The following is a 16,385-nucleotide window of genomic DNA, read 5'->3' as shown; positions in this document are numbered from 1 at the left end:
GCACTGAGGTCAGCTCGTCTTCGCCGCAGAGCACATGACTGGACGGCGGTGCTAACCGACAGCCAACAGCAGCTTAACAGGCCCCAATTTACCTTGGATCTTAGGTGGCTTTGACGTTATCCCCTCCACCTATGGCCAGTGCGCTACCACTACGCAGTAGGTACTTCGTACCTAGTCTTGGCCGGCTGACCCAATCTTGGAGCGGGCGGTAGATCCTCCGACTCTTTCCCAAATTCCCATCCATTGCCGTACCCCTGGCTGGGCTTGGAGCGCCCGAGACGACACCGGATGTGGAAGGGTTCGGAGGCTGCCTTCTTCCGGAACCGAGCTCGGGCGGCGCTGAACGTACCGGTGCTGCTGCACTGATCGGGAATTGACACGGCGAAAACGCGCTAGTCCTGTTTGGAAATTGTCTTCTACAGCAGAGGGATCCCACCTTTCCTTCCATCATCTCTAAAAAACATCTACGGACCGTTCACCCTCGCGCAGCAACAAAGCATTCGTCCATTTTTCTGAATGCTCCGCGATCGTTTGCACTTCGAAACGACTCCGAATATTTGTACCACACCCACCCTTTTGGAGCGCGCTGTCAAATCTTCAAGAAACGCGTGTAAGTCGCGTAAAGTGATTTACAGCCGTCAAGATGGCTCCTCGATCTCGAGCTGCCGCGGTTGACACCGACGCGTCAATGTCTGACGCTGCGGATGCCCATCCCGTGGAAGAGATGGTAAGTTCTTGCCACTATGGATTATCGCGTCAGTGTGCTCCCTATGGAGCTCACATTGCGATTGAATCTTCTGGCCCTTTTGCTGACGTGCAGACAGGAAGTTGATGAGACACCCGACTACACCGACTCAGACACCAATGCAAACACCACTGCTAGCAGTGTTGTCGGAGAGCCCCTCGGAGATGGTCGTAGGAAGCGATCTGAGGCCAATCAGCTGCGTCGCAGCATCTTTGGCAAAAAGCACGACAGACTGGGCGAGTCAAAGGTATGAAAGGCGCAAACTATTCAATCTAATGAGCTCTCAACCATTCTTTGTGTGCTAATCCCCATTTGAAAATAGGAAGAAGACAGTATCCGCCGATTCCGATACCTGTTGGGTCTTACGGACCTCTTCCGTCACTTCATCGAGACGAACCCCAACCCTAAGATTCGCGAAATCATGACCGAGATCGATCGACAAAACGCCGAGGCATCAAAATCCAAGAAGAAGGGCTCCCGCCAAGGTGGTGCCAGTAACGAGCGAGTGCGCCGGACCGAAGCTGAGGAGGATGCAGAATTGCTCCGTGACGAGAAGCACGGTGGTTCCGCCGAGACGGTTTTCCGCGACTCGCCCGCTTTCGTTCAAGGTCAGATGAGAGACTACCAGGTCGCTGGCCTCAACTGGCTTATCTCTCTTCACGAGAACGGTATCTCTGGTATCCTCGCCGACGAGATGGGTCTCGGAAAGACTCTGCAAACAATTTCCTTCTTGGGCTACCTCAGACACATCATGGACATTACCGGACCGCACATTGTCATAGTACCCAAGTCGACTCTGGATAACTGGAAGCGAGAATTCGAGAGGTGGACTCCTGAGGTCAACGTGCTGGTGCTTCAGGGTGCCAAGGACGAACGCCAGGCGCTCATCAATGATCGCCTGGTCAACGAGGACTTTGATGTCTGCATCACGAGTTACGAGATGGTTCTGCGCGAGAAGAATCACCTGAAGAAGTTTGCATGGGAGTACATCATCATCGACGAGGCGCATCGTATCAAGAACGAAGAATCATCCTTGGCGCAGGTCATCCGTCTCTTCAACTCCCGAAACCGACTCCTCATTACCGGCACACCTCTTCAGAACAACCTGCACGAGTTGTGGGCTCTGCTCAACTTCTTGTTGCCCGACGTCTTCGGTGACTCCGAGGCCTTCGATCAGTGGTTCTCTGGTCGAGAACAGGACCAGGACACCGTCGTTCAGCAGCTCCACCGTGTTCTCAGACCATTCCTGCTTCGACGAGTCAAGGCCGACGTGGAGAAGAGCTTGCTGCCGAAGAAGGAGGTCAACGTCTACCTTGGCATGTCAGACATGCAGATCAAGTGGTATCAGAAGATTCTCGAGAAGGACATTGACGCTGTCAACGGCGCCAACGGCAAGCGGGAGTCGAAGACCAGACTGCTGAACATTGTGATGCAGCTGCGCAAGTGCTGCAACCACCCCTACCTGTTTGAGGGTGCTGAGCCTGGACCGCCCTACACCACTGACGAGCACCTCGTTTACAATGCTGGAAAGATGGCTGTTCTCGACAAGCTCTTAGCCAGAATGCAGAAGCAGGGAAGCAGAGTTCTCATCTTCTCACAAATGAGTCGTCTCCTGGATATCCTTGAGGACTACTGTGTGTTCAGAGAGTACAAGTACTGCCGTATCGACGGCGGAACAGCCCACGAGGATCGTATCGCTGCCATTGACGAGTACAACAAGCCCGGTTCTGAGAAGTTCATCTTCCTGCTTACGACCAGAGCTGGTGGCTTGGGTATCAATCTCACCACTGCTGATATTGTCGTTCTCTACGACAGCGATTGGAACCCTCAGGCCGATTTGCAGGCCATGGATCGAGCTCATCGTATCGGTCAAACCAAGCAAGTCGTGGTGTACCGTTTTGTGACGGACAATGCCATCGAAGAAAAGGTTCTGGAAAGAGCGGCGCAGAAGCTGCGTCTCGATCAGCTGGTCATCCAGCAAGGCCGCGCTCAAGTCGCAGCAAAGGGTGCCAACAACAAGGACGAGCTTCTCTCCATGATTCAGCATGGCGCCGAGAAGGTATTCCAGAGCAAGAGTGCCGGTGGCACACTGGCCTCTAAGGGTACCGATTTGGACGACGACGATATTGACAAGATTCTTTCTTCTGGTGAATCAAGAACAAAGGAGCTCAATGCCAAGTACGAGAAGCTTGGAATCGACGACTTGCAGAACTTCACATCCGAGTCTGCCTACACCTGGAATGGTGAAGATTTCAAGACGAACAAGAAGGAAATTGGCATGAACTGGATCAACCCCGCCAAGCGTGAGCGAAAGGAGCAGTCCTATTCCATGGACAAGTATTTCCGGCAGGCCATGTACCCCCCCAAGGAGAAGGACACAAAGCCCAAGGCACCCAGAGCTCCGAAGCAAGTGCCTGTCCACGACTATCAATTCTACCCGCCAAGATTGCGCGACCTTCAGGACCGAGAGACTGCTTACTACCGCAAGGAGATTGGGTACAAGGTGCCGCTGTCTGACGGTGACGACGAGAACCTTGATGAGCGCGAGGCGGAGCGAGCCTTGGATCAACAGGAGATCGACGAGGCTACCCCTCTCAACGAGGAGGAGCTGGAAGAGAAGCAGCGTTTGTCGCATCAAGGCTTCGGAGAGTGGAACAGACGTGACTTCCAACAATTCATCAACGCCTCGGGCCGCTACGGTCGCAACGACTACGCAAACATTGCCGAAGACATTGACAACAAGACTGCATCTGAAGTCAAGCAGTATGCCAAGGTTTTCTGGCAGCGGTACACGGAAATTGCCGACTACAACAAGTACATCAAGGTGATTGAAGACGGCGAGGAGCGTATGCGCAAGATTGAGCATCAGAGGAAGCTGCTCCGCAAGAAGATGTCGCAATACCGCGTTCCCCTGCAGCAGCTTAAGATCAACTACTCCGTCTCTACCACCAACAAGAAAGTATACACCGAGGAGGAAGATCGATTCCTGCTGGTCCTACTCGATAAGTACGGCATCGACTCTGCTGGACTATACGAGAAGATGCGCGACGACATTGCGGAGAGCCCTTTGTTCCGATTCGACTGGTTCTTCCTTAGCAGGACGCCGGTCGAGCTGAGCCGTCGCTGCACCACCCTGCTCACCACCATTGTCAAGGAGTTTGAGGATGTTCACCCGACCAAGGGTGCCAATGGCGTCAACGGCAAGCTCAAGAGAGAGGCCGAGGATGAGGAGAATGACGAGGATAGCATTCTCGGCATGGCCCCTTCGAAGAAGAAGACCAAGAACGGCGTCAAGGTGAGAGCTAGAATGGACTAATGCGTGAACTCGGCTAACCAGACATGCAGAATAAGGCGCTCGACAACGTAAAGTCGGAAGTTGGAAGCAAGAACACATCCGCCGCACCTTCAAGAGCATCGAGTGTCGCCTCGAACAAGTCTGCCACTAACGCCAAGAGCAAAACCAAGGGCAAGAAGAAATAAAGGTTGGCGAGGGAGGCTACATGAGCAAGTTCAAAATTGGTCTTTGGGTTGGGGATAATGGCTTTTTATGGCAGTGGCTATGATAGATGGAGGCGTTTGGTCAGGCATAACCTTTGGTCGGTTATCTGGTAAGGGACCCTCTTTGTATGACTTTCGCAGTAGAGGGAAACGTGCCGTCTAGTGTTGGGCATCATTAGTTCGGACAAGACGAGAATAAAATGCAATCAAAAATAACTTTTTTCCAATAATGGGATGTATGAACTAGAGGGAGCAATAGCTCTGGTACCATATCAGCTAAGCAGGGCCTCATGACCTACTCTTTGTTAAGGTATCGTCATTGTAGACTTTCCGGCTCCTTGGGGTCCATACCCTGTGGTTACAGGACAGATCTAAGCCTTGTCCAGGTGATGGCTTTCTTCATCAGTGTCGTCCTCTTCTCTCCCATTGCCCAGTCTCTTGCTGTATACCTTTTGCCCTGGTTCGTCCCTCGACGGTCCCGATGTCACCAGTCTCAGTTCACCATGACCAATCTAACACCCGATCCAGCATCTAAGTACCAGTATCTAAGTACTAGCATCTACGACGATTTTTTACTTCTCGTAAACCGTCCTCGCCGTCACCGCAGATGTCAGCTAGTAGAACTGGGCGCTCATTCTCACGACATCATACACTCAACGCTGCCAGCACGTGAGCCTCTTGGAGGGGGGTGCAGAAGACTCCTGCCGGCCAAGGGCGAGTCAGAGGTGGGTAGCGGACAGAGTGGGCTCTGATGGAGGCCGTCGTGAACTTCGTACATTGTACTTTGCGGCAGAGGCTGGTGGACATGAGAGGGAGATGGCGGGGGGGGGGGGGGGGGTTGTTCAGTGGATGTCTTGAGCTCGTGGCTCTTCTTTATTGTTTCGAGCATGAGCGCAGGTACTCGTCGCAGTACGGCCAAAACTGGGTTTCTGAAGAAAGTGTTTCCTGGTCTATCACCTTTTATTAGAGAGCGGATACACTTGAAACGGCCATGTTCGCATTATTGTTTAATATGATGGCCAGCAATTGGAATTCGGGGACATTAAAATTGGTCATGGCTGGTGTAAGTGAGAATGCTTTGTGGATGCACCGGGGACATCACCAGTGACGAATCTTTTAGCAGGCCTTCAGGGACGATCTCAATGTGTAGCAGCAGTGTCCTTCATTAACGTAGTCAGTCGTATACGTTGTTGGTTGGGAAGGGAATATTGTCATGACTGCTACTTTCCGGAACTACTTGTTCCGTGCACCTAGATGAGTGAGGCAGTATTCGGGCGTTGGGTGAAAATAGAAGTGAAACAAACATGTGTATTACTACTATATGGTTTATGTGATTTAACGCCCATTAACAAATGCTGAATAGTCTTTGAAGTCTCTATGTAGGAGGCAACGGCAAAAAGACTTGCAGTATTTAGGCGTCGGTTGCCGTAGACCAAAAAACGAAAAAAGAATGAGACGCGATCCGTGGGACTCGAACCCACAGCCTTCCGATTAAAAGTCGGACGCTCTGACCAAATTGAGCTAGGAAAGCGACGACTTTTGTTGAGTTTTTGGAGCTATTTGGCTCACTATGTACCCTCTGCATACGTGGGGTCGCCGAACGTACCACATCAGTTTCCGACCCACGCCAAGTGAGCCCCGTCCTACTCCAGCTTTATGGGCTAATTAAGTAGATTGAAGAAATTCTTTGTTCAATATCTTTCAGAGAAACTGAACCCAGTTAATTTAAGGTTGTGCAGACGATCTTTGGGTTTCTGATGCAGATGGCTGGACGCCAGATGTGCCTGTTACACACAACGTATTAGTACGCATCCCGTGAGGACTACCCAAGTGATCAATCATATGCATCAGCTCAAATCGAATTTTGTGCCTATGGCTTTACTCGTCGTGAGTGATTCATCACAATTCTAGGCAATTGCAATACTTGCAGAATGTCTAGAGCATCCCCAGACCACAGCCGCGTCAGTCTGTGAGTGGTTGGCTGGCGTAAGATGGACCTGGAACGTCATTCCTGCCCCGCAGTAGCAACAATAGCACTAGCACTGCCCCTCCATCCCGGATCGACATCCCAGCTCCAGGTCTAGGTTCCCACTCGACACTGTCGACCGCCATTGTGGTGCCTGGCTAGAAAGCTGAACCCCGACGCAACTCAGCAACTCAGCACTCTCCAAGACTCTTGATTGTTTCATCCTCTTTGCTCGGAGCTTTAGGGACTTCTATTCGCATTGCATACCAGCGTGTTTGGAGTTCACACATCATGTCTGTCACCATCGAAAAGATCTTGGCTGCTTCGCCCGCTACTCAGCGTGGCCAGCCGACACAGCTCTCCACAGACAACAAAGGAGAGCGCATTGCCTACGCTGTTAGTCCCAACTGCACCTCTCGAAGAACAATGCCTCAGCTAACAATGCATTCCCGCAGGCCGGCAAATCCATCTTCCTCCGATCCATCGATAATCCTTCCGTCTGCAAGCAATACACCGGCCACACGGCTGCAACGAGCGTCGCACGGTTCTCCCCCAGCGGCTTCTACGTCGCCAGTGGAGATGTGTCTGGATCTGTGAGAGTCTGGGACGCTGTCGAGGCCGAGAACACAAAGGGTACGGCATAATACCTGCACACCACAGTCGGCTATCTCTCGTGGTCGGTACTGATTACATTGCTAGGCGAATACCACATCATCTCGGGGCGCATCAACGACATTGGCTGGGACGGCGACTCCCAGCGCATCATCGCTGTGGGCGACGGCAAAGAGCGCTTCGGCCACTGCATCACGGCCGACAGCGGCAACTCGGTCGGAGAGATCAGTGGTCACTCCAAGGTCGTCAACTCAGTCGCAGTGCGGCAACAGCGTCCGCTGCGGGCAGCGACCGTCTCTGATGATAGCTCCCTATGCTTCTTGCACGGCGCGCCCTTCAAGTTCAACTCGAAGAACGCCAACGCCCACAAGGGCTTCGTCTTTGGAACGGCCTTCTCGCCCGATGGGAGCCAGCTCGTAACAGTCGGCGCTGACAGACGCATTCAGCTCTACGACGGAAAGACGGGCGAACCTACGAAGTCCATTGGCGAGGGAGAGCACACTGGCAGCATATTTGCCGTTTCATGGTCTCAGGACGGCACCAAGTTTGTTACTGCGAGCGCGGACCAGTCCGTCAAGCTCTGGGATGTGGAGTCAGGCAAGGCTACACAGACGTGGAAGTTTGGCGACGGTGTCAGCATCGGCGACCAGCAAGTTGGCGTTGTCTTCCCCCACGGCAGGACGGACGGCTTGATCATCAGCTTGAACCTGAACGGCGATTTGATCTACCTGAACGAGGGTAGTGACAAGCCCAGCAAGATCGTCCAGGGCCACAACAAGAGCATCACGGCTTTGGGCGCTTCGTCGGACGGTAAGGGCCAGACGCTTTGGAGTGGTAGCTTCGACGGGCGCGTCTGCCAGTGGGATGTCGCCACTGGCACTGGCTCGGTGGTTGACGGACAAGCACACACAAATCAAGTCACCCAGTTCAGCGCCGAGGCGGGACAGACGTACAGTGTCGGATGGGACGACCACTTGCGGATAGTAGACGAGTCAGCCAACACGTTCGCGGGCGAGGCCCTTAAGCTTGCTGCCCAGCCCAAGGGCGTGGCGGCCACGGATGGAAAGGTGTACGTTGCCACCATCGAGGGTGTTGATGTCTACCAGAAGGGTCAACTTCTCTCCGAGAACCGCCTCGGACTTACTCCCGGTGCTGTGGCCGCCTACGGCTCGACAGTGGTTGTTGGATCAGGCAACTCCGTCAAGATCTACACTGCGGACAGGTCAGGCAAGCTCTCGGAGACGAAGTCGGTTGACAAGTCGACGGCTTTGATTTCCTGCTTGTCGTTCTCCAAGGACGGCCAGTACCTCGCCGCAGGCAACCAGATCGGCAAGATCGTCGCCTACAAGACTTCCGACTGGGAGGTTGCGACGGACCGTTGGTCGGCGCACACGGCGAGGGTTACGTGCATCAGCTGGAACGACGCGGCGACGCACGCCGTCTCTGGAGCTCTGGATACCAACGTGTGCGTGTGGAGCCTGGCCAAGCCTGGAAGCCGTGTCAAGGCTCTCAACGCTCACAAGGATGGTGTCAACGGCGTTGCGTGGGTTGAGGGTGGTAGCAAGGTTGCGAGTGCCGGAGGCGATGCCGCGATCAAGGTTTGGACCGTGGCTGGACTGCAATAACTTGTCTTGATGGACAATTTTGTAGATGTTTTCAATAGGTGATGGATGAATAAATGAAAAGCGACATGATGTTATCTCGACGATGAACGCCATTAAAATTTGGGGGTATCTCTCATGTCTAAGGGGCAGGCTCGTTGCTCCAGTGTCCATTCTATGTACTCTACTTCGACCTTTCTCTTTCCTACAACCTCAGAGTATTCGTCAACGTCATCTCTTCCTCAATCTTGTCCAACGATGGATTTTCAGGGAACTCAAAGGGCTTCCAGTGTCGATAAGACTCCTAGCCCATCGTCATCTGTGCCACCTCCTCCCGCTGAACCTCCTCTCCAACACCGCCGCTGTCACTCACTTGAGACCTCTTAGGCGCCGCCGAAGCAGCAGGACCAGGTTCGTCAGAGTAACGGTTCATAAGCGCGCTGCTGACCTGCCAGACATCCACATCCACGGGGTCCGCTCCTGTCGTCGCAACGTGGTGAGGCCGGTACTGCTGCTCCGTCTTATCGAGCTGCAGGGCCAGCTGCTCCAGGGCCCACACGATTTCGCCGAGGCGGCCCCAGATCCCGTAGCCCTGGCGCTGGATCTCTTCGGCGAGCTCGACCTGGTGGTTGTCCTTTAGGGTTGGGTTGGGGACCACGATGAGGGGGACGCTGACGCGCATTCCGTCGAGGATGGTTCCCGTGCCTGGGGATATCTTAAATCAGCTTACACACACATACATATATAGAAATAGGAAAAACAAAGACATTCAACAGCATGAAGCAAAAACGTGATGGACGCCCCTCAGCTTACCTGCATGACAGATGACCACACCTGCCTCACGCACGCCCGCCTGCGCTCGACACTTGATCATCTCGGTAGTCAAATCGTCGACAAAGTCAAACGCGGTGATTTCGATTCCAGGGTACTGGTTCAGAATCGGAGGTAGAATCTGGCGGGAGAAGTCTGCGTAGTCCTTGCCGCATTGGAGTGTGAGGTGCGTGTAGCGGTTCGAGGTGACATGGTCCAGGAACGCGGTGGAGAGGACCTCGGTCAGGAGCTGGGTGAAGCGGGCTGTTGCGCCAACTGTTACGAGGCAGTGGCACGCAAGGGGCGCGTTTGGCTTTGAGGCCATGATGTGTGTTGTGTCAACACTCCGTAGAGTGCGGGTTGGAGATGCAACCTCGTGGTGAAGTTGGTTTATGTTTGTGAAGAGACAGTCTCGATGAGTGGTGGTTGTAAAGTTGTGTTGAAGCTCTCACGGAAAGTCATTTTCTCAGGGCAGGCACTGGTTGGGTGACAATCGACCGCTGTGGCACAGCCGATTGGTTGCGGGACGGGCTGGCAGATCGGGTCTCGCGGCGGCTGCTGGCCCCTAAGAAGGCGGGATTCCAGCGATCGACGCCCTGGCCAGGAAGCTAGGGCCCCCCTTCTTTGGCCTCCCGTCTGGCTGGAAACATGGGGGCTCCAGCACCCTTAATCTAACGGGAACCAAGTCTAGCTCACATCGTTCGCCTACTTCTACTTCTACTTCAACTTCACGCGTTCCCTTTTCATCATGAGGCATTCATCTATATTCATCTATGGGGTATCTATCTACCTGTGCTCCTACTATGAACCATTCTGCTTCGTCTCTACCTGCGTGTATTGACCATCTGCATTTGGAAATCTCCAAAATGGCTCAACACCCATCTCTTGGAATCTCTTCTTCTCGTACACCTTGGTCACCGCCCAGCTGCTCACAAACATGACCACTACGATGCCAATTATACATACGCCAGCGATGAGTGGCGCCAGAATCGAAAAGACCGTGAAGCCGTAACTCACACTCTGAAACACGCTGTCGCCAACAAGTCTGTCAGTGGCTAAGCCAACCTGCATGGCCGTTAGGACGATGACAACATAACCGAGGATCGCCGCCAATGTTGCAAAGTTATCCCGGATCAAGTCTTCGTACACGGCGTGGGAGACAACCTTGGAATACCCCCGGAGCAGGTATCCCAGGCGGATGCGGTAAATCTTGTTCAGCCGACTGAGACGAAGCTCGCCGTACCAGTACCGCGGGTTGACGGACGCATAACAATGGTTCTGCGCGATCTGGGCCGATACTGCCTTCCACTGGTACCAGTTCATCCGATCCGGGACCAGGCCTCTTTCGACGGCTATGCGGAAGTCGCTCTCGTATGCGATGAGGGCTGTGTAAGTGAAGAGGAAACCGAGCGCGCAGGCGACGAGCTGCTGCTTCCGCGGAACAGACTGTTTGTCCGAGGCTTCGGCCAAGTTGGCGGCCCAGAAGTCTGGGCTCAGCAGCCACCGTGGTATCGGCTTGATGAAGATTCGGTTCTTGGCCCAGACGAGATGAAGTTCGGGGTTCTCTGTGATGTGGATCTCGCGCGATATCGCCTGGTAGTGGAGGGGCCGAGGTGGCATTGGACGGCCGCAGATCCAGAGGAGATCCTGGATGTCGTTGAGTCGTCGGACAAGCAACTCTCGTTCCAAAAAGTCAATGTCGTCGGCCTGCGGCACGGTGATGTGATCGTGCTTGGTTCGGCTCGTTGCCGGTAGCAGATCGCTCCAGTCTCTTGGCTCCTGCACTGTCACTGCGGGATTGACGGCGTCATCGAGCACCCGGACGGTAAAGGGCACAGACGACTTCTCCATGGTGCGACTCGAGAAGCTTGACATGTGGACGATGAATTTCGCTTTGTGCTGGTCTTCGGCGTTGTCTGTTCCCACAATTTTCGGTCCCGACGCTCTCCTCTGATCTTGGAGAGATGTGATATCACGGTCCTCCGAGGCGCAGTCTGCGCAGTCTATCAGACCGTCACTGTCGGGAAGCGGGCTGTTGGTGACAGGCCTTTGTTGCTTGCAGAAGCGCCAGCAATGGAAACGACTCCAACGGTGGTAAAAGCCCACCCGAAAATAGCCAACGGCGTGATTAAGAACCTTTCCAACAAGCCCGATTCGGCTGGTAGAAAGAGTAGGCAACGAGATTCCATGCGTCCCAACAGTGGCGGTCCCCTGTCATTTTAAGATGACTTGATTGCCCAGAGCCCTCCAGCCTGCAGCCTGCAGCAAGCAAACCCGTGTTGAGATTCCGAATACAGACGAACCCGAACCCGCTACTGCAGCGTGAGACCAAATGCTTACCTGTGGGACAGCGCTACAAAATTAGAGGTGGTTTTGGTTCAGCTGAAAGACACTATTGGCGCAGTCGGACGATTGTTGGCATCGCAGGATTACAATGCATGGGGGTGGCTGACACCGCTAAGGTCGTTTCGGGCCGCCCAGTTGCAGGGAAGGGGGCTTATTAACATTTTGGACCCAGCGTCGGCAGCTGTCAGGCTATGCTTATTAGTTACGCCGGTGCCTAGCTCCGTGGCCAGTTCGTATTCAAAGCTTGTTGATCCCCAGTTTCTCGGAAGTCGCGGTTGTTCGTTTTGTCAAGTTCCGTTTCGTTGTGTAAGTTTCTTCCGCAGCGAGTGGCCACCAACATCATGTCTATCCGCCGCGCAGGAACGAAAAGGGTGCCTCACGGCGCTCCTGGGGCCCCGAAACCCAAGACGACGTATCAGGCGGTTCAGCAGGGCTTCAGGGAGTTGTACAATCCTCAGAAAGAGACCGGTTCTGCCATTGATGTTGAGTACGTCTGTCGTTCTGCTTGGTTGTGAAGTTCAGTGGTATCACGAAGGTCTAACACACCCGGTAGTGTCGTCTTTGTGCCCGGACTAGGTGCTCACCCGGAGGAAAGTTGGAAGTCCGAGGCCGGGTTCAACTGGGCAACCGGAATCTATGATGGCGTTACGAAGAGCTCATCTGAATCTGCCAGCAAAAAGGATGGCTTGGCGAGGGACTTCCCCAAAGCACGCATCCTCTTGTACCAGTATGAATCAGCATGGGTTGGGGATCTCAAAGTCAAGACTTTCTTGAGAGACATTGCCAAATCAATGTTGGAAGGGCTGCAGGCAAATCGTGAGGTAGGTTGATTGTGTTGAATTTTGAACCGTGGGGTCGGTCTAATCTGAGAGTAGAAAATCAGAGATCGCCCAATTGTCTTCATTGGGCACAGTATGGGAGGCTTGGTTATTGCAAAGGTAAGCACGCGGCTTTGAAATCAAGTGGTGCAGAGCGACGAAGCTTACAAACATCAAGGCTATCACACTCGCAGCAGAAACGTATAGGGAAATCTTCCCAAGGCTGTTTGAGTGTATCGCTGGATGCGCCTTCTTCGGAACGCCCTTTGGCGGTGCCCAAGTCGCCGCTGTCGCCTCCATGTTGGGTGATGTAGGCGAACACCTCGGGTATACCAAGTCGTCGGCGTTGGTGAAAATGATGACACCCGGAGACGAGAGTCTGAACGAGCTCCGAGGCGACTTCCTGCGGTTGGCTCTCAAACTAAGCCCAGCCGTCCAGCTCTTCTGCTTCTACGAGAATCACCCAACCGACTTTACCCAAACAAAGTTGGGCCCGACCATGTCGAAAATCGCAAAGGCAGTTGTTCCCAAGAAGCTGCAAGACTTCGTCTCAAGAGAATCGGCGACATTACCTGGAATCGAGGAGATGGGTCTAGCGGCCAACCATCGAGATCTTGTCAAATTCAGCGACTTCAAGGATTCCCGGTATCAGCTTGTCAGGGAGCCCCTGAAGAGACTCATTCACGGCGCCAATCTTGTGGCCAAGAACCGACTAAACTCGACTCGTGGCATCGAGCCAGAGGTTGTCAACAAGGTCATGGAGTTGCTGAACGGCGGTCAAGTTTCAAAGAAGCGCAAGATGCTTTCGCCCCAGTTCCCACCATCAATCTGGATTCCCAAGGCCGAGTCGTACCTGGAGTGGTTGAAAGAGGACCATGATTCAGGGAGCGCGACGCAGAAGCACAGAGGACAGGCGCTGTACGTCCGCGGTCCCGAGGGAAGGGGAAAGACACGAGCGACTATGGCGGCCCTCCAGGACATCGACAACATCATACAAGCCGACGAAAAGGTGAGCCACGGGCGAGGACCCGCCCTCGTTGCCTACTTCTTCTGCGACCCCTCTTCAGACTTTTTGACTGCCGAAGACTTGCTCAAGTCGTTGGTGCGGCAGCTCATCGGCCAACAAGCCACCTTGTCTGTGTATGCGAAGCACTTTGTGAAGAAGGAAGATTCGTCAAAGACGTCGGCGAACCTCACGGTGGAGAACCTGTGGCAGACTCTTCAGGATATCCTTACGGACGAATTTATTGGCCGCAGAGTGTACTTCGTCATCAACAACCTGCATGTTCTGCCTGAAGATGCCGAGTCAACTGTCAAGTTGATGCGGTTTCTCAACGCCGAGCTGCAAGAACTCAAGGCCGAGGATGACAAGCGAGTACCTACCAGATGGTTCCTCACAAGCAGAGAGGTCCACCATGTGGAAGACTCGTTAAAGGTGGACGGAATCCAGCTCATCGATCTCGAGGACGACAAGTACTGCGACCAGGTTCAGCGGGAGCTGCGCAAGGCGGCACAGGAAAAGGTTCAGGAACTCGGCAGCTCGAAGAAGTATAACAAGGCGCTCACATACTATGCGAGCAGTCTGATTGGGAAGAGGGCATCCAACAGTCAATGGATCAAGCTTTCCTGCATGCAGCTCGCGGAGCTTCCTGACGCAGAAAGTGACCTCAAGATTAGACACATGCTTGAGGGTATGCCCCAGGAACTCAAAGCTCTCCTAAACGCTGCGTGGGCGCAGATTTTCCACTCGAACGAAAAGGAGACCGACAAGATCAAGGAGCTGCTGCGAACACTCGTCTTGACATTTGAAGAGCCCACTGAGAATGAGCTCGTTGTCTTGGCAGGGTTCCCTGCCACGGAGGCGGGAAAATCTGAGCTCCAAGACCTGGTGAAGAAGTGCAGGCCGTTGTTGACGGTGAAGAGGAGCGGCAAGTCTGAAAACACCATCGGTTTCATGGACAGAGTCGTCAAGGAGCATCTTCTCGAAAAGGAGACGTCCAGGAAGACTCTGGGCATGTCGAACGACGAAAGCAAATGGCAGCAGGGCATCATTGCGCTCCGGTGCTTGGCGCACATCAAGGATGCGTTTGACTTCCCCGAGGAAGAGAAGCCTGTAATGGAGGCTCAGGAAGGGAACGAAGAGGCAGAGACACAGTCTGCCAAGGACGAGGACGAGGAGAGTGAAGGATCCGAAGCGGATGGCCAGGAAAGCGTCGCCGCTGATTCTGATCAAGAGGAATCGGACAGCGACACAGACTGGGACGACGACGAATCCACCTACGGCTACCAGCAAGACGACGACGAGGCCGAAGAGGCGAGAATACTGGCCGAGAAGGTGCTGCCTTATCCCGTCAAGCACTGGCTGCACCACGCCAGCAGGGCCACGTTGGAGATTGCGGAGGATCTCAGCGAGGATGACTTTTGGAAGACAGATTCTTTGATCCGATACCGGTGGCTCGTCGTCTACATGTCCATGACGAAAGTGCTCGATGGGTTCGAACCCAAGGAGTTGACTGCTTTGCATATCGCAGCTGCTGTCGGATTCAAGCAGCTTGTCTCCGCGCTTATTCAGAATGGTCATGAGGACGAGATCAACAAGAGAGATAGTCTTGTCAATACTCCTGTAAGGCGAAATTCCTTCCTAATCTTGAGCCATCGCCAGGTCGCATTTGTTGGCTTGTTACTAACGTCCCTGGCAGCTTCATTTCGCCGCCTATATCGGTAGACCAAACATCGTGGACGAACTTCTCAAGAGAGGTGCCAGTATCGACGATGGTATCGACATTGGCGAACAGACCCCGCTACACATGGCGGCATTTGCTGGCCATGTCAAAGTGATGGACAAGCTCATAAAGAGGGGCGCAAATGCCAACGCCATCGCGAGCGATGTCGGCCCAGTCATGAACGCCGCCATCTCTTCCGGTAGTCCAGACGCTGTCAAGCTACTCGTCGAGAAGCAGGTTTCGCTGGCCGTCGAGGACGATAACATCGACTCGCCTCTGGCGCTGGCAGGTCTCCATGCAGACCTGTCCATGTTTGAATATCTCACGAAAACGTACGCTGATAAGCTCCCGGCCAAGGAGTTTGACAAGGCCTTCATCAAGGCTGCTGTCTCTGGCAGAGTGGACGTGTTCAACAAGTTGCTGACTTACTCCCACCCCCAAGAATGCTTCCAGACTGCGTTGAAGGTGGCGGCAGAGGAGGAGAACTGGGAGATTGTCATGATACTTCTGGAGCAGCGCAGAGGCCTCGACTGCAACGATCTTTTCCTTGGTGCGGCGACCACGGCGGAGCATCAGGACAAGGTATTGGAGGCCGTCTGGAAATACACCAATGGAAACATTATGCCGGAGACTCTTAACGAGAGTCTGTATGAGGCTACTGATCTCGAGAAAGAGTCAACAGTCAGGTTGCTGATTGATGACTTCAAAGTCAACCCTAACGCAACTGGAGAATAGTAGGCTACCTAACCTACTGCATCACTACGAGGACCAAACTAACAACGTTCAGTTACGGGACTGCCTTGACTGCTGCAGCATACGATGGCACCCTTGACATTGTCAGGTTGCTCCTGGATAGGGGTGCGGATGTCGACGCGCCCAACGGATGGGCTATCCAGGCTGCTGCTGCGGAGGGCCACTACGACGTGGTAAAGGAGCTTCTCGACCGAGGAGCTGACGTCAATGATCTCACCACGAACGAGAACTTCCCACAAGGAACGGCACTCCAGGTAGCTTGCGAATCGGGCAAGGTGGAAATTGTCACACTCCTGCTCGAGCGTGGCGCCAACCCTGACCTCGGCACTGGAGAAGATACCTGCCCGATCATCGCCGCTGCCATGAAAGGAGAGCAGGCAATTCTCGAGCTCCTTGTCAAAGCCAAGGCTGAAGTCAACGTCTTTGGAGGTTGTGACAATTCGACAGTCTTGATCTACGCCGTTGTCAACCTCCCGGTCGAGTCACTGCGCGTTCTTGTGGATGCGGGCGCCG

At 53.8% G+C, this 16,385-nt stretch overlaps 6 protein-coding genes and 1 non-coding gene across 7 annotated transcripts; 4 read left to right on the top strand and 3 right to left on the bottom strand.

Moving 5' to 3' along the window:
• The first annotated feature begins 448 nt into the window (after window positions 1-448).
• BDP81DRAFT_339927 (SNF2 family domain-containing protein) lies at window positions 449-4,456 on the top strand. Its single transcript, XM_060586010.1, has 4 exons — window positions 449-727; window positions 825-992; window positions 1,068-4,040; window positions 4,091-4,456. The coding sequence occupies exons 1-4, from the start codon at window positions 644-646 to the stop codon at window positions 4,223-4,225; spliced, it is 3,360 nt and encodes a 1,119-aa protein (XP_060450776.1). The 5' UTR covers window positions 449-643; the 3' UTR covers window positions 4,226-4,456.
• A 1,243-nt stretch (window positions 4,457-5,699) lies between these two features.
• BDP81DRAFT_t40 lies at window positions 5,700-5,774 on the bottom strand. The gene has a single exon. It is a non-coding gene; the product is annotated as a tRNA-Lys (tRNA).
• Window positions 5,775-6,500: 726 nt separating this feature from the next.
• BDP81DRAFT_389775 (WD domain-containing protein) lies at window positions 6,501-8,446 on the top strand (the record flags this gene model as incomplete). The annotated part of the gene is made up of 3 exons (XM_060587311.1): window positions 6,501-6,605; window positions 6,665-6,842; window positions 6,909-8,446. The coding sequence occupies 3 exons, from the start codon at window positions 6,501-6,503 to the stop codon at window positions 8,444-8,446; spliced, it is 1,821 nt and encodes a 606-aa protein (XP_060450775.1).
• A 280-nt stretch (window positions 8,447-8,726) lies between these two features.
• On the bottom strand, window positions 8,727-9,557 carry BDP81DRAFT_445481 (glycosyltransferase family 28 domain-containing protein; the record flags this gene model as incomplete). The annotated part of the gene is made up of 2 exons (XM_060591962.1): window positions 8,727-9,127; window positions 9,236-9,557. 2 exons carry the CDS (start codon window positions 9,555-9,557, stop codon window positions 8,727-8,729), a joined length of 723 nt encoding a protein of 240 aa, XP_060450774.1.
• Window positions 9,558-10,033: 476 nt separating this feature from the next.
• Window positions 10,034-11,083, bottom strand: BDP81DRAFT_389773 (uncharacterized protein; the record flags this gene model as incomplete). The annotated part of the gene is made up of 1 exon (XM_060587310.1): window positions 10,034-11,083. One exon carries the CDS (start codon window positions 11,081-11,083, stop codon window positions 10,034-10,036), a length of 1,050 nt encoding a protein of 349 aa, XP_060450773.1.
• A 763-nt stretch (window positions 11,084-11,846) lies between these two features.
• On the top strand, window positions 11,847-12,450 carry BDP81DRAFT_87745 (uncharacterized protein). Its single transcript, XM_060596430.1, has 2 exons — window positions 11,847-12,065; window positions 12,132-12,450. Exons 1-2 carry the CDS (start codon window positions 11,920-11,922, stop codon window positions 12,406-12,408), a joined length of 423 nt encoding a protein of 140 aa, XP_060450772.1. The 5' UTR covers window positions 11,847-11,919; the 3' UTR covers window positions 12,409-12,450.
• A 32-nt stretch (window positions 12,451-12,482) lies between these two features.
• On the top strand, window positions 12,483-15,229 carry BDP81DRAFT_87744 (uncharacterized protein). The gene has a single exon (XM_060596429.1). It carries the CDS (start codon window positions 12,695-12,697, stop codon window positions 15,119-15,121), a length of 2,427 nt encoding a protein of 808 aa, XP_060450771.1. The 5' UTR covers window positions 12,483-12,694; the 3' UTR covers window positions 15,122-15,229.
• Window positions 15,230-16,385: the final 1,156 nt, after the last annotated feature.

Source organism: Colletotrichum phormii (assembly GCF_030913505.1).
Source record: "Colletotrichum phormii strain CBS 102054 chromosome Unknown BDP81scaffold_2, whole genome shotgun sequence".
Taxonomy (NCBI): Eukaryota; Fungi; Ascomycota; class Sordariomycetes; order Glomerellales; family Glomerellaceae; genus Colletotrichum; species Colletotrichum phormii.
The sequence above is the reverse complement of the archived record's forward strand: the minus strand, read 5'-3'. Positions and strand labels throughout refer to the sequence as shown.